At 41.7% G+C, this 17,802-nt stretch overlaps 1 protein-coding gene across 3 annotated transcripts in view; it reads right to left on the minus strand.

The window, feature by feature from the left end:
• Window positions 1-2,304: 2,304 nt before the first annotated feature.
• The window catches only part of tmem255a (transmembrane protein 255A), an 86,050-nt gene continuing 70,552 nt past the window's right edge, over window positions 2,305-17,802 (minus strand). For 2 of the 3 annotated variants that reach the window (XM_048544066.2, XM_048544065.2), the window contains 2 exons: window positions 11,164-11,310; window positions 2,305-2,875 (listed from right to left, as the gene is read on the minus strand). In XM_048544066.2, coding sequence (XP_048400023.1) covers window positions 2,723-2,875; window positions 11,164-11,310 — 300 coding nt within the window. In that variant the 3' untranslated portion in view covers window positions 2,305-2,722. The remainder of the gene's footprint in view (window positions 2,876-11,163; window positions 11,311-17,802) is intronic. The other variant, XM_048544067.2, reaches the window with a different exon arrangement.

Consider the following 17,802-nt stretch of genomic DNA (forward strand, 5'->3'; position numbering starts at 1 on the left):
GAACTCAGGTGAACTGGCACCAACCTTTCTTAACTAGAGCATAAATAGGTTAACTTTTATATAAGCTGTTTTAAATTCACAGTTGCACCGTTGGATAACTCGTGATCTGTTATGGTAAACAGAGCAGCAGCAAGAGTTTTAGGGATGACATTAGGAAACAAAACAATACATTCAATAATGGTTCTTTTCAAAGAAATCTAATGGAGCAATTCATTAAGATTTGGAGTGGGAACACTATAGATTTTTTTGGATTACGATAAGAAATGAAAATTAAGTTCAAATATATGTCAGCAAACCCCAATTTCTTTTCCAAATCAAAAAAAATTTTCAGATACAAGAGTCTTTCATTTGCCTCCCACACCCCAGTGAGCTTTCTTACTCCAGTCTGTGTCTTCCATAATTTCGCAAAGTGGTTTGATACGGGATTCCTAATTATTCCTTCACTGCTATAATACACCCCACTTATGTCTTTACGCATTCACATTTTCCTTTTCAAGGAACTATATATTTGATTCTTCCTCTGCCTATTCATCCCACTCCCTCAATATCCTCCCAATAAATGTATTCTACTAACCTTGGTTCAGTCAAAATTAATAAACACACATTTATCCCTCTTAAATCACATCTGACAACCTTTTCGTCTCCATCTTCCTGAGCATATTTACTTTTTGTCAACTTCCTACTTTTCTGTTTTCAGTAACTTTTGAGATTGTGAAACATAAGACATACTTATATCAAGGACAAAGAGGGATCCAGTACTAACAAGTGGGTACATCACTGAAATTTTAACGGTCCATGTACTTTTTTCCTACCAGCAGTTTCTGGGATTCATTTGGTTGTATGCCAAGTGAATGAAGAAGGGTCTAGGCCCAAAACGTCAGCCTTCCTGCTCCTCTGATGCTGCTTGGCCTCCTGTGTTCATCCAGCTCTACACCTTGTTATCTCAGATTCTCCAGCATCTGCAGTCCCTGCTATCTCTGGAATTACTCTGCTAATTCTTCACAGAGTCTAAAGCCCAAAACCTTTACAACTTGGAGGAATATGCTCCATAAATCATGTGAACATTGCCGCCCCAGAATTATTCATTATTTGCAATTCCGATTTATCTTTTAAATGGTAGTCAGACTAGAGGCATCTCTGACACAGACTGTTTGGTGAAGTGGACATGAGCCCCTCTTCATGCATGGTCTTAAAATTATTTTTAACCTTCAAACACATTCCAAGCCATTTATTTTCTAATGGATAAGGCAACAGTCATTGTTAGATTAGGTTAGATTCCCTGCAATGTGGAAACAGGCCCTTTGGCCCAACAAGTCCATACCGCCTCTTGAAAATTCCACCCAGACCCATTCCCCTGTAACCCACACACCCCTGAACACTACGGGCAATTTAGCATGGCTGATCCACCTAGCCTGCACATCTTTGGACTGTGGGAGGAAACCGGAGCACCCGGAGGAAACCCACGCAGACACGGTGAGAATGTGCAAACTCCACACAGTCGCCCAAGGCTGGAATTGAACCTGGGTCCCTGGTGCTGTGAGGCTGTAGTGCTAACCATTGAGCCACTGTGCCACCCTATTGTTAAATAGACTATTTTCTGAATTCCAACAGTTGTGTTTTATAAACAGCCATTAGAGACTGTGCACTGATAATCCAAGTTTCTATTCTTATCTGAGTCTTTCTACATGCTTAAGGGCAAGTGGTTTTCATCCATCTATTGCTGGCTTGAGATGAAACTGGTAACCAGAGCCACATTTGTTCTCAGGCTTCATTTTTCTCCCTCCCTTTAAATCCCAAAGGAACTCAATGTTTGCTAGCATGTACGTACACCACCTTGCCTATTGATTATGGTACATGTGAACCATGAGCCGTAAAGGCCATGAGGAACAGGAACAGGCTCTAAAGCCTTGCCCCATTCTCATCAAATGCCCTCACACACTGCTTTCACTCAGGGTGCAATCAGTAACTCAAACCCTGGATGATCTTCCCCATTTTTTACTGAAGGGCCACTCAGTTCAGATTAACTGGAATATCAAAATGTCTTCCAGTAGAAAACACCTTACTCAGCACAGGAAGGGGAACCAAACTCCCTATGACTCTTGCTATGACACATTTACCCAGTGCTCCACTAGTTTGTGATATGAAATGGGCCTCTAAACAGGATCTATTTCAATAACAGCAGAACTGAAATGTTCATCTAGATATTTATCTAAAATGTGCACAGAAACCTCAAAGTGACTCACAAATTGCTAAAAAGTGGAGATCTCAACCAGTTAAAAAAAGTTACCAAAAAGGTAACAAAGCTAAAATTGATCTTTTACTTTTAAATTATATATTTGCACAGCTTAATTGATAAATTATCAATACTGGAATATAGGAACAAGTGTAGACCATTCAGCCCCTTACTTCTGTTCGGCCATTTAATTTGATCATGGTTGATCTGATAGTGCGAATGGTATAGCTTTCCAAATTTCTGATTTCTTTTAATTACACTCTAAAGTATAAGAGCATCATTTTCCAACAAATTAGGATTAACATACCCTTAACAAGTAGCAGAATGATATGTTTATGGCTTTGTTTTAACAGAAGAGTTTCTATAAACACATCACTGTGTAAAAGTATGCACATAGAGGTCACGAAGTGATCTGTGTGGACGATGCCTTTGCCATGAAGGTCTTCAAAAGGATCAAAGTCTGTAATGATGACGAAAATAAGGAGAGATCTACGGTGTGTAGGGTGGTGGCTTTTCATCGGGTGGGAAGTATGCTGGCGAGTAGCGAGGAGGAGTGTTTGGCGGCCACATGTAACTTGAAGCAGACTGTGAAATAGACTGTGAATCATCAGATGGCGTGGAGGCTGAGAATATGCTGGGATGCTGGTAAAGAGCAATAGTAGACATTAAATAAATCAGTTAGAGAGTATACTCTAATGTCTCTGACAGTTTTGTTTACATGCTACTTACCAGCAAATGGTCTCATATAATGCGAACACACACATACACAATTTATCAAGCACTTATGACAATGATGCTTTTCAGTTTAACACGATTAGATGCTTGTTTCAAAGACCACATCCAGAATTTGATAGAATGTGCCTCTGGGCAATAAATTTCCATCTAGCCATAGAACCATACAGCATGGAAACAGACCCTTAGATCAAACTCATTCATGCCAAACAGATTTCCCATACTAAATTAGTCCCATTTGCCTGTATTTGGCCCATAACTATATCTGCATCTACAATACTCATGTTCCATGAATGGATAAAAAAAACCTTGGTCCTCTGCCCCTTGCTTGCAATCCTGCTCCTGTACTCCCCCTTGTTTATTTGTCTCCCCTCCACCCTCTACCCCTTGCTCATTTATCTCTCCGACACCTCTGCCCCTTGCTTGCTCTCAGCCCTGCAGCTTTTGAACCCATTGTGCCATTTTGACCACCTTCTTCAGGCACAGAGTATGAAGATGGGGAGCAGTGACCCTCCTCTTTTCTTCCAACATGAAGCATCTTTGCCCCAAACCTGCCTGGCAGGCACCCTGTCCTATGTAGCCTCTCCCCTAGCAGACTTTCCATTTCTGCTGCGCACAGGCAGCAGGATGAATAAAGAGACACATCTGAACAGCTCAATCTTCTTCCGATCAGAAGCCAATTCCTCCTGCATTTACGGCTGATAGGTTGAGGCTCACTCATGATTGCAGAAGCATAACTTTCCACCTGTATATCCTGTATTTTAAACCAGATAGTAGGCCGATTGGACCCTTTGAGAGGGCACAAGCCTGGATTACACCCTTTACTCAGAGGCATGAATCAGACATGCCAATAGTTTTTTCCTCAGGATCACCTTCTCTGCAGCCCTATGGTGCAAGCTGCAGTTTATGCTCCAAGTAAGACACCTGAGGCTCTTCCTTAGTTGCTAAGTGCACAAAAATACATAAGAAAACTGACCTACTTTTTGACAAAAAGTGAAGGGAGGAAAGAAATGCTGCAGTGTAGTTTTGACTTCGAACTACAAAATTAGAGTGTGTAGGAGCACAACTACAATCTGGAGACTGGAAAGAAAAAAAAGGTGAAATTTTCATGATAAACTTACCCTAACAACCATCTCAATTTCTTACTAGATGGTTTAATGGGACAGTTTAAAATGATTGAAAGCATGTAGCAGAATAGAAAGCACAAAGTCCAACAATATCATTGTGTGTTGAAACTAACAAACAATGTAGCCTGGTGCACTTTTAGGGAGTGGGTCTTGCCCTGCTGCAAACTATAGGGTCAACTAACTTACATAGGCCAAGAAGTGAGGATGTGTACGTATAGCTGCCATTAGCCTTGGGCCACCTGGAAAACATCCCAACCCAAAAGGGCTTTGGAAGAAGTGTGAGGTTTAGTCCGGAAACTACAGGGAGACCTGGTATAGTAGAAATGGATATAAAAGTTGTCAATGTTCAAATGATAATGGCAGCCCTGAATGAAAACAACCTGTGCAGACAAAGGCAGCAGCCCAACCCATGTAGAAGGCTGGGACATTTTCTCTTTGCCTTTCCTGGAGGAAATGTTTTATTTTCTAATGCTCCTTTGTAGTGCAAAATTGATTCATTTCAGTGTGCTTGGTCCTTTTAAATTTTTTCTCCCCTCTGCTCAGTGGGTCTGTTTCATAGAACATAGAACATAGAACATAGAACAGTACAGCACAGAACAGGCCCTTCAGCCCACAATGTTGTGCCGACCATTGATCCTCATGTATGCACCCTCAAATTTCTGTGACCATATACATGTCCAGCAGTCTCTTAAATGACCCCAATGACCTTGCTTCCACAACTGCTGCTGGCAACGCATTCCATGCTCTCACAACTCTCTGAATTTTCTGTGAATTTATTTTGGGCAGTCAGGACACATAGCTTTTTGAAGAGCAGTGATATGCCTATTGATATGATGCTAAGTGGTTGCATTAGAATTTTCTTTCAAATAACTTCATTTCGTCTTCACTATGCATAGGTCCTGAAGTTTGTCTATGGAAGATATTAGGGAGCAGACATGGTAGGTAAAGGGTCAAAGGTGATTGACATATTGGCATGAGTTGGCACTCCTTTGGCCTAAGAGCTATAAAGGGTAAAGTGATGGGTACAGGGCATAGGTTAGGACAGGGACTATAAAGGGCAATGGGGATTGGGTAGAGGAGCATGAGGTGTATAGGGGCACAGGAAGGATATTGGATGGTATGAAGTGGCATGGATTTAGCACAGATAGGACATGGAGAGTGGGGAGAAGTCAGTGGGCAGTGAGGGCTATTTTTGGTTTCATTTAGTTTTGTTTACAGACAGTCCCAGTGCCTAGAAGTTGGCATTACACCCAACCCATATCTGCAGCTGGCAGCCTCTGTTCTCATTCCAGGGCTTGCCAGACCTCCTCCCCAGTAACCCAACCATCCAGGAATGGTTTTTCTCAGCTTGGATATTCAATGCAATTTCTCTGAATTGGAAGAAAATTTAAAACTAAAATAAACCAACTTAAGTCAACATTTACGGTGGCTGTCAATTAGCTGTAAATGATGACCTGTACAGGTTCTCATTCCTGGAAGCAGAACCAGTATTGTAACATGGATATGACTCAAAGAGGATTATAAAAAAAAGCAGCACAGAAGTCTTTTGAAAAAGTGTAACAATTGGAAATTCGTTGGGAGCATGAACTGGAGAGGGGAAAGGAGGTGATGTTTAATGCCTGCTATAGCAACGCTCATAAAATGAGTCAATATTTAAATTAGACTGGCTATGTCCAAGTCTAGATAAATTTCTTGGCTTATGGTTTTTGATTTTTTTCTGAATAAGTTGACCGACTAAGTAAAACTGTGTTATTTAGGGATGGCAGTGGAAGTAACGTGCAGTATTAACAGCATATGGGAGTTGAGAGTATTATGATATCCCTACAACACAGAATCATAGAATCCCTTCAGTACAGATAGAGACCATTCAGCCCATTGAGCCTGCAACTACCCTCCGAACAACATCCCGCCAAGATTCACCTCACCCCATCACTGTAACCCTGCATTCACTGTGGCTAATCCACCTAATCTGCACATCCCTGAACACTACAAGGCAATTTAGCATGGCCAAACCAACTAACCTACAAATCTTTGGACTGTGGGAAGAAACTCCAGCACCCAGTGGAAACCCATGGAGATAGCTGACCACTGTGGCTCCATGTTGCCCTTACAACCACAGTATGTTTATACATTACTACCAACTTCAGCTTGGACTAATTAAGCTGCAGATGTTGTGGGGCATTAGAGAGGCGAAAAGTTGGTTGTACTCTGTTCCTGTCCTAGGAGGCAGTCATACCCAATAGGCTAGGAAGTGGTAAAGATCTGGTTAATAGTCACTAAACAAAGGCTATTGCAAGTAATCAGGGAGGTAGGGGTACCCCAGATGCATTACAGGAGGATCGTTGACCATTGTCTTTATCCAGCCAGTTCTCGTTGTCTTTGGAAGATGGAAGGGTTTGTAGGATGGATAATCAAACTAAACACGGCACTATGGGACTGAAGGCCATTCACTAGGGTCTGGGTGGGAATTAAAAGGAATTTCACAGTGATGGGAGACAGTATATAAGAGGGATAGATATTGTTCTCTGTAGCCAAGACCAAGAGTTCTAAACGTTGTGTTGCTTGTTCCAGTTAGGGTTCAAACATTACATTGCAGCTGGGACAAGAACAAGTAGGAAGAGGAGAAGGATCCAGTTGCCATGGAGTACTCAGGAACCAATGGCATAAGTAGAATTAGGAAATGAGGTGCTGTTGAGGAGGTTTGATAAGGTCTGTCTCCATTGTATGAGGAATGCCCATAGTGAACTCCACGACAGCAGAATGGGAAACAAAAGACTTTCCTGCACATAACTGATAAAAGATAGGTTGTAGGACTATTTTAGTTTTGCAGTTGAGATACTATATTAAAAGCTTACTTTTGTCAAAGCTGACCGCTGGAAATTTATTCTTGTATTCCAGCCCAGGAGTGTGGCGAAAGTCTGACAGTCAGGTAGGTAATTCACCCATTAAGCAGAATTACTGATTGAACTTTTCAGCTTTCAGTATTGATCTTCATTTTCAATTATTTTGCACATATATTGTATTGGGAAATGAGTACATTTTGTGTCATCAGCCAGTATTTTTCTGAAATTTACTGTGTATTTTAGAAAGGGCTGAACTTTGGAATATTATGTACCATCATCTGCAATAGATATACAACATTTTGGCACCAAAACTATTGCAATTACCATGCCACAGACAATGGAACTAGACTTCTAATCGGTAAGGGACTATTACCATTACAGTGTTGATTAACTTTGGCATAAATTTTGTGCAGATCACAGTTCAAACTCTGGAACTGAAAAGATGTGGGAAATATCCAGTAGAGGGCCTTGTGTCTCACCTATATGACTCTAATGAGCCAAATCCAGGTTGCATTTCTTGACAGGTGAACCCTACTTACTGGCATAATATTTGACGTGGAATTCAGGTCAGCAGTGTCTATGATCCTATCCTGACCCAACTCCTACACATTCTGATATACCAAATCAAGTGCCTAACTTTCTTCCCTATGAAGCCTGAGTATGAGACTGATCTTAATTTGGCTACATCTTAGGAAGGTGCAAACAACATGTCTAAGAACCTTCTGGTGCAGCTAATGGGTGTATTTGCCTGAAGACAGGTCATTGGTCATTGTCAGGTAATGCTTTGCTCTGATCCACTTTCTCAGCAGCTTTTCTCAGTGGTGGTTTGCTATTGCCTACCACCTCCTTCAGGATTGGGCAGGATGAAGCGACAGGGGAGAGGCCATTCTAGACTTGGTGCTCGGTAACGAGCCGGGGCAGGTATCAGATCTTGTGGTGGGAGAGCATTTTGGTGATAGTGACCATAACACTCTCTCATTCTACATAGCTATGGAGAAGGAGAGGATTAGGCAGAATGGGAGGATATTTAATTGGGGAAGAGGAAACTATGATGCGATTAGACACGAGTTAGGAAGCATGGACTGGGAGCAGTTGTTCCATGGTAAGGGAACTATAGACATGTGGAGATGGTTTAAGGAACAGTTGTTGGGAGTGATGAGTAAATATGTCCCTCTGAGACAGGCAAGACGGGGTAAGATAAAGGAACCTTGGATGACGAGAGCGGTGGAGCTTCTAGTGAAAAGGAAGAAGGTAGCTTACATAAGGTGGAGGAAGCTAGGGTCAAGTTCAGCTAGAGAGGATTACATGCAGGCAAGGAAGGAGCTCAAAAATGGTCTGAGGAGAGCCAGGAGGGGGCACGAGAAAGGCTTGGCAGAAGGAATCCGGGAAAACACAAAGGCATTTTACACTTATGTGAGGAATAAGAGAATGGTCAAAGAAAGAGTAGGGCCGATCAGGGATAGCATAGGGAACTTGTGTGTGGAGCCTGAGGAGGTAGGGGAAGCCCTAAATGAGTTTTTTGCTTCTGTCTTTACGAAAGAAACGACCTGTGTAGTGAATGAAACCTTTGAAGAGCAGGTGTGCATGCTGGAATGGATAGAGATAGAGGAAGCTGATGTACTGAAAATTTTGTCAAACATTAAGATTGACAAGTCGCCAGGCCCGGATCAGATTTGTCCTCGGCTGCTTTGGGAAGCGAGAAATGCAATTGCTTCGCCACTTGCGAAGATCTTTGCATCCTCGCTCTCCACTGGAGTCGTACCTGAGGACTGGAGAGAGGCAAATGTAATTCCTCTCTTCAAGAAAGGAAATAGGGAAATCCCCGGCAATTATAGACCGGTAAGTCTCACGTCTGTCGTCTGCAAGGTGTTAGAAAGGATTCTGAGGGATAAGATTTATGACCATCTGGAAGAGCATGGCTTGATCAAATACAGTCAACACGGCTTTGTGAGGGGTAGGTCATGCCTTACAAACCTTATCGAGTTTTTTGAGGATGTGACTAGTAAGGTTGATGAGGGTCAAGCTGTGGATGTGGTGTATATGGACTTCAGTAAGGCATTTGATAAGGTTCCCCATGGAAGGCTCATTCAGAAGGTCAGGAGGAATGGGATACAGGGGAACTTAGCTGCTTGGATACAGAATTGGCTGGCCAACAGAAGACAGCGAGTGGTAGTAGAAGGAAAATATTCTGCCTGGAAGTCAGTGGTGAGTGGGGTTCCACAGGGCTCTGTCCTTGGGCCTCTACTGTTTGTAATTTTTATTAATGACTTGGACGAGGGAATTGAAGGATGGGTCAGCAAGTTTGCAGACGACACAAAGGTCGGAGGTGTCGTTGACAGTGTAGAGGGCTGTTGTAGGCTGCAGCGGGACATTGACAGGATGCAGAGATGGGCTGAGAGGTGGCAGATGGAGTTCAACCTGGATAAATGCGAGGTGATGCATTTTGGAAGGTCGAATTTGAAAGCTGAGTACAGGATTAAGGATAGGATTCTTGGCAGCGTGGAGGAACAGAGGGATCTTGGTGTGCGGATACATAGATCCCTTAAAATGGCCACCCAAGTGGACAGGGTTGTTAAGAAAGCATATGGTGTTTTGGCTTTCATTAACAGGGGGATTGAGTTTAAGAGTCGTGAGATCTTGTTGCAGCTCTATAAAACTTTGGTTAGACCGCACTTGGAATACTGCGTCCAGTTCTGGGCGCCCTATTATAGGAAAGATGTGGATGCTTTGGAGAGGGTTCAGAGGAGGTTTACCAGGATGCTGCCTGGACTGGAGGGCTTATCTTATGAAGAGAGGTTGACTGAGCTCGGTCTCTTTTCATTGGAGAAAAGGAGGAGGAGAGGGGACCTAATTGAGGTATACAAGATAATGAGAGGCATAGATAGAGTCGATAGCCAGAGACTATTTCCCAGGGCAGAAATGGCTAGCACGAGGGGTCATAGTTTTAAGCTGGTTGGTGGAAAGTATAGAGGGGATGTCAGAGGCAGGTTCTTTACGCAGAGAGTTGTGAGAGCATGGAATGCGTTGCCAGCAGCAGTTGTGGAAGCAAGGTCATTGGGGTCATTTAAGAGACTGCTGGACATGCATATGGTCACAGAAATTTGAGGGTGCATCCATGAGGATCAATGGTCGGCACAACATTGTGGGCTGAAGGGCCTGTTCTGTGCTGTACTGTTCTATGTTCTATGTTCTAGATCCAATTCTACCTCAGCCAGGATGGGAGCTGCATCATCACTGGTGGAGTTATTGCACGATCTAAAGAAAATTTGGAATCTATCTGCATGGTAAGTTTTACAAACTGTAAATGAAAGCTGTCACCTGAAATTATCAAACTTGAAACAATAAACTTAGACACTCAAGAAGGAAAATGTCCTGGTGATACAGCTGATTAAGAAAACCCATCAGAATACCAGAAATTCAAAAGGCCATCTGAACTATTTGCTTTTGCTGAGGATATAAGGCATCAATTTAAAAAAAAGTCTCAGGTTAAAACCTGCCACCTCATGGAAAACCTAATGACTTTAAACTGTGCAATTTCCCTTTTTTGGACATTAACCCTTTCTAACTTTGTATCTGTGAATGTTTAATGCTACATCTTTATTTTTCTTGGAGCAGATAATAAAGTTGTTCTTTATTTCACTCATTGGAGCCTCGTGATTGACTCTTTACTGTCATTTTAGACATTTGGGAACAATATTTTTCATTAGGAAGAGGGATCGCCCTGTATGAGAAAAAAGTTTAAAAGTCTGTTGCAGCCAACCAAGGAAGTTGAAAAGAGGGGATATGATTCACCCCTTTTTGCAAAGTCAAACTGCTATGAACCATAGTTAGCTATCAAGTCAACTAAGCTAACTGTACCCCACAGCAAAACAGTACCAAGATTTAAATAATGCACAAGACCAAAGTTGCTGGAAAAGCTCAGCAGGTCTGGCAGCATCTGTGAAGAAAAAAATCAAAGTTAACATTTCGGGTCTGGTGACCCTTCCTCAGAACATAGACATGTCGCCAGACGCCAAAACGTTAACTCTAATTCTTTCTTCACAGATGCTTCCAAACCTGCTGAGCTTTTCCAGCAACTTTTGTTTTTGTTCCTGATTTACAGTATCTGCAGTTCTTTTGGTTTTTATTTAAATAATGCATATTTAGCATATGTCACATTTCATTTCAACAGTGATGTAATGGAAGAAGATGCAGTGATTTTAATTCAACAATTTTGATGGATAAATACCTGAATATCATATGGACTGTAAGGTGGCAGATGTGGAGGCCCAGAATAGAAGTTTGTGTAGGCTAGTACCTGCTGTCCAGGATCATACATTATGGGTGGAGTTGGAGGCTCAGGTGCATAGGTGATCTGAGAAGCAGTTGGTGTCTGCTGGAGTAATATCAGAGAAAGACACACATAACTACTTGGGTCCAACAGGAGTGAAATAATTCTATATTACTTCTGCAAGCACAAATACCTGAAACTAATTTAAAGTTTTACACATGATCTCTTCAGTGAAGTGGTTCTCGGGCTGTTCTGGAACTAACAGATAGTAGGAACTGCAGATGCTGGAGAATCTGAGATAACAAGGTGTACAGCTGGGTGAACACGGCAGGCCAAGCAACATCAGAAGAGCAGGGAAGGCTGACATTTCTGGCCTACACCCTTCATCAGAAAATGAAGGGTCTAGGCCCGAAACGTCAGCCTTCCCTGCTCCTCTGATGCTGCTTGGCCTGCTGTATTCATCTAGCTCTACACCTTGTTCTGGAAGTAAACCTGTTTTAATAAAAGACTAAAATTTCATGCTATTAATAGAGGTGTGAATATTTTAGTTTTGAAATTTAACCATACAAAGGTCATTACATCAGGGAGCACCATTACCTACAGTGCCATTGTGAAAAACCAATAGACATGCGCAGTTAGCTGTGGATATTCTTTCAAAGGGAGTGCTCCTACAATATCAGTTGACATGCAATAAATGTTTAAATACTTCGAATGAGCATATAGATTAAAGAGCAGCAGAAATTGTTTCAATTTCAAGTTTCAAAATTGTATTTGTGAGTTAAATTTTGAAAGTTTAGACAAGAAGATGAAAATTCTCATCTCCTATCCATACACACCTGCTGATGTATATTCTGCACTGCACAAACATCATGAGCTCAATGGCTTCCTCCTGTATGGTAAATATTTCATTTCTCTGGAGTTACTAGCTACTCTCCCATTACTCATCCCAAGCAGGCAGTCTCCAAGTGTATGAGCACAGTGTGTATGTCAGTGGGCTCGACACTTCTCAAATTAAGGGTAGGTTTCCTGACAACTTTCAACTTACAATTTCATAGCTCATTGAGGGGTTGAAAATGACTTGCAACACACAAAGTGCTGCCCTATATATCATGAGCTGGTCAACAATCCTGGGATCTTGCTATTTGTACAGATCACTTCCAAGTGCAACAGGACCTTTACCAACTGAGTAATTACAAAAATTCTATTGAGAATATTTAACTCAATGCTAAAGGAGTCTGACTGTAACAATTAGTCTACCATCTATACTTATCAGAGCACTGGATGTTCAAGATATCGTTCACTCCTTCCCATGCTTCCAATCTTCTTGCCATACGGACCAGAGGGATGTACGTTGGAAAATGGTTCTATTGTGGACTTTCAAAGGCACACATGGATTGCTACAGTCACGTATCAGTCCAGATGGTAAGGATGGGGCAATAGTATTACAGGCTGTCCAGCTACTACCCTCTCAATGTATACATAGGGTGAGCCCTTTGTGGATAAAGCAAATTGAGTGACAGCATGCCAGCAACCTATTTAAAGTATTGTACAAAATCAAGATGTCTCTCATGGACTTCCCTTGTATTGGTTGCCAGGTAGTGATGAGGGAGCCCAAATGACATTTTCTGAGTCCAGGAATATGGTACCATTATCGAGAAGGTCAGTTGTATCTTAACACTGTAGAAAAAGGTGCAATGTTTGTAAAGTCTTCATGTATGCCACTTTTAAATATTGAAGTTTTGATGTTTTCTCCCACAAAAACATGAATTAAGAGCAGAGGTCATAGGGGCCACTTGTAATTCAATATTCCATGTGCCTTCTGAATCACTTGCCAGTCCCACAGACTAACTTCTCATTATTCATACCTGGTTGCCCAAATCTCTGAGTACCTGAATACACAAGCTGTTCATGCCCAAGTGTAACACAATCTGGACGTACCTAGCCCTGGGAATGACAAGTGGCAAGTAACAGTTACACATTAGTGCCAGACAATGGCCGTTTCTAATAAGAAAAAATCTAAACATCACCCCGTGACATTACATGCGTCTCCATCACTTAATCCTCCACTTTCAACTTTCAGGGATTTACCATTGACCAGGAGCTGAAATGGAGCAGTCACAAAAGTGTTGTGGCTACAAGATCAACTCAGAGGCTAGGAATCTTGCAGTAAATAACTTGCCTCCTGACTTACCAAAGTGGGTTCTCCATCTAAAAGGCACAAATCAGGAGTGTGAAGTAATATTCCTCACTTGCCTGCATGAGCGTAGATGAACAATACTTGGTTTGACATCGTCCAGGACAGAGCAGTTTGCATAACTGGCATCACCTCCTCAAACATTCACTCCCTTCACCACTGCTGCTACTGGGCATCAGTGTGTACCATCCTTCAGAGGCACAGCAGAAATTCACTAAGGGCTCCTTAGAGAGCATCTTCCAAACCCACAGCTACTACCGTTTAGAAGAACAAGGACAGCAAATACATGCAAGGGCCACCACTTGCAAATTCCACCTCCAAGCCACTCATGTTTAAGCCTTGGAGATATATTGCTGTTCCTTCACTGTTGCTGGGTTAAGATGCTGGGACTCCCTCCCTAATGGAATTGTGTCTACCTATACCAAATGGCCTGCAGTAATTCAAGAAGGCATCCCGCTGTCATTTTCCCAAGGGCAGTTAGGGACAGAGAATAAATGCTGGCCCAGAAAATGATGCCAATGCTCTGTGTGTGAAAAGAAATCCATTCAAATAACAGAGATAGTAGGAACTGCAGACGCTGGAGAATCTGAGACAACAAGGTGTAGGGCTGAATGAACACAGCAGGCCAAGCAACATCAAAGGAGCAGGAGAGCTGACTTCTCAGGCCCGAAACATCAGCTCTCCTGCTCTAATGATGCTGCTTGGTCTGCTGTGTTCATCCAGCTCTATACCCATTCAAATAACATACTGCTTTTTATTCGTCCTGTAAAGTGGACAGTTTACATTTTCCCACATTATAACCATCTGCCAATTTTTTGTGCACGTAACCTATTTAAATACCTTGTTTAAACAGCTTATTTTTCTATCTTTGTGATATCTGCAAATTTTGCTACCATACTTTTAGTCCGTTCATCCTAGTTATTGATATAGCTTGTATTCAATATCTCACAGCCTCAGACCTTATAAGGTTAAGATATGCACTAGTCCAAGATGAGATGTCTTCTCAGTAATGATTAACAATTAGCTTGTTTGACAGAGATAGTTTGTTTTGGAGTGGATTCTTTAACGAGGTCAGAATTGATTATTGTTTCAAAACTGAAAGTAGCAAATGGCCCTATACCAGTTCTTGCATCATCAGAATTTATAAAAAATATTCTCCACCTAGCCTGCTTTAAGAGGAAACAAAAAAACTTCAAAGGGAACCACATCATAAGACATGTTCTCTTAAAAGCCAAATTAATTTTAAAGTGTTCACTCAATGTAACCCCTAATAATATTATGTGTGAGCGCTAATCACTGCTGCCAAGCTAATTTTTGCAGAGGTAATAACAATTGTCCATTTTCACATGGTTATACTGCTTTGATGGCAGTATGCTAACGAGATTCAGTCATGGTTGAACCTGCGTAATGAGGCATATAATAATTTCTAACACTGCACAAAGCAATTGTATCTCACTGACACATTCGAGATCATATTGAGGATATGTGTTTCGTTTTGGTCTCTTCATTTGAAAATGATTTGATTGCATGAGAGGCAGTTCAGAGAAGGTTCACTCAATTCATTCCTAGGAATAAAGGGCTACTTTTATGAACAAAAACAGAAGTTGTTGGAAAAGCTCAACAGGTCTGGCAGCATCTGTGAAGGAAAAAAACAGAGTTAGCATTTTGGGTCCGGTGACCCTTCCTCAGAACATTCTTATGAAGAAAGATTGTACAGGTTGGGCCTATACTGATTTATCTAATGTATCCACTTTTAGAAGGTTCATCACCTCAGTTGGCTGGACAGCTGGTTTGCACTGCAGCAGGATGCCTATAGCATGGGTTCACTTCACACTCAGGCTGAGGTTACCATAAAGGACTCTCCATCTCAACCTCTCACCTTCCCTGAGGTGTGGTCACCCTCAAATGAAACCACTGCCAGTCATCTCTCTCTCAACCCACAACCACAACCACAACCCTATGGCAACTTTACCTTTAATATCAGTTTAGAAGAATGGGAATTGATCTTGTGAAGACTTATCAGATCCTGAGAGAATTTGAAATGGTGGATACCAGAACATTGTTTCTTCCACTGGAGGGGTCAAGAAGTTTAAATCGTGAACATGCCAATGAGGAGAAATAGGGAACTCCTCCCATTCAAGCCTGCTGTGCCATTCCATAAAATCATGCTTGATCCAATTACTTCACATTACCACCATCACTTGATTAGTTTTCACCCTGTCCTTTATCAAGGATCTATCTGCATCTGTCTTAAACAGGACTCTCCTTTCACCCCCTACTCAAGAAGAGAGTTCCATTGATCCATGACTATTTATGAGAAGAAAAAGTCTCCTCATATCTGCTTAAATGAGTAACACCTTATTTTTAAACAATGCCTTTGAGTTCTAGATTCCCCCACAAAAGGAGACATCATTTCTATATGCACCCTGCCATAACCTTACTGGATCTCATATGTTTCAAGCAAGTGGCCTCTTAGTCTTCTAAACACCAGCAGATACAGCCTTAATTTGTGCAACATTTCCTCATTAGCTAACTCATCCATTCCAGGTATTTTTCCAGTTAATTTTTTCAGTATTTCTAATGCATTTCCATCCATCCCTAAATAGAGACTGGTGCAGCATGTAGCACTTCAGATATGGTCTCACCAGTGTGCTGTATAACTTCCTACTTTTCTATTCAACTCCTGGCACAATCAATAGCAACATTCTATTAGCCTTCCTAATTACTTGCTGCAACTGCATGCTAACCTTTTGTAATTCATGCATGAGAAGATGTGGATACCTCTGCATCTCAAAGTTCTGTAATATGTTACCGAGTAGGTGATACGTTTCTGTTTGTTCTTCCTGCCAAAATGGACTATTTCACAAATTTGCACATTGTCCTCCATTTGCCAGATCTTTGCCCACTCATCTAACCTTCTGTGGCTTCCTGAATCTTCTTTATAACTCATTTTCCAACTTCCCTGTTCTGAAGAAGGGTCTTACTGGTTTTAAAATGCTAAATTCTATTTCTCTCTTCGCAGATTCTGCCAGATCTAGCTTTAAATTGAGGGGTGAAAGATATAGGACAGATGTCAGAGGTAGTTTCTTTACTCAGAGAGTAGTAAGGGAATGGAACGCTTTGCCTGCAACGGTAGTAGATTCGCCAACTTTAGGTACATTTAAGTCGTCATTGGATAAGCGTATGGACGTACATGGAATAGTGTAGGTTAGATGGGCTTCAGATCAGTATGACAGGTCGACACAACAATACAGGGCCTGCACTGTGCTGTAATGTTCTATATATATATGCTGACTTCCTCTAGACATTTTTTATTTCAAATCTCCAGCATTGCAGTGCTTTGCTTTTACCTTCCTACCTATCCTTGTGCTATCAGCAAATATAGTTATCGTAAGATATATCATAGATATAGAATCTCAACAGTGTGGAAGCTGGCCATTCAGCCCCTAGAGTCCACACCGACCCTCTGAACAGGATCCCACCCCCCTTATCCCTGTAACCTTACACTTCACATCAACCCACATAACCTGCACTTCTTTGGACTTTGGGAGGAAACTGGAGAATCTGGAGGAAACTTGTGCAGTTTCCTGGAGAATGTGCAAACTCCACACTGATAGTTGCCCGAAGCTGGAATTGATCCCGGGTCCGTGGGGCTATGAGGCAACAGTGCTAACCACTGAGCCACCGTGCCACCCTATCCTCTTCGTCCTTTTATATAAATTGTACAATGTTGAGGCCCCAGCACTGATGCCTGTGACACACCACTTGTTACATCTTGCCAAACAGAACATGTCTCATTTATGCCTACTGGGTTTCCTGTAAGTTCTGTCAAGAGCAACGTGGTACCCTATACCATTAGCTTCTATTTTCCACAGTAAACCTTCGATGTGGTACTTTATCCAATGCATTCTACAACTCAAAGTACAATACATCCATCTTTAACCACAGCACAGTAACTTAAACAATAAGGACGAATGCATTCTCTCAGAAGGTCATTAATCTGTGAGATTGTTTTCCTCAGAAAGCAGTGGAGGTTGGATTGTCGAGTTTATTTGGAGTTCGATTTTTTGATAGACAATGCAATAAAAGTGGGGTGGCACAGACAAGAAGGTGGAGTTGAGACACAATCAGCTTAACCATGGTATACAACATGTGCAATTCTTATGGTTTTTATTCAGATTAACCATATCCCTATTGAATGCAAAGCAAGGAGCTGGATGACCTTTTCCCAATCCTAAATTCTATGTTCCTATGCAATAATATATCATAACACTCTGGATGTGTCTTGTCTCAGCACTGTGAAAATATTTGAATTTTTCCTCTTTGCATTTATTGCTGTGCTGCTGTCTGTTTGCTGTAGGTAGACCTACCTTACTGTTAGGGAGGGAGTTCCAGGATTTTGA

This window comes from Stegostoma tigrinum, chromosome 15, assembly GCF_030684315.1.
Source record: "Stegostoma tigrinum isolate sSteTig4 chromosome 15, sSteTig4.hap1, whole genome shotgun sequence".
Classification (NCBI taxonomy): domain Eukaryota; kingdom Metazoa; phylum Chordata; class Chondrichthyes; order Orectolobiformes; family Stegostomatidae; genus Stegostoma; species Stegostoma tigrinum.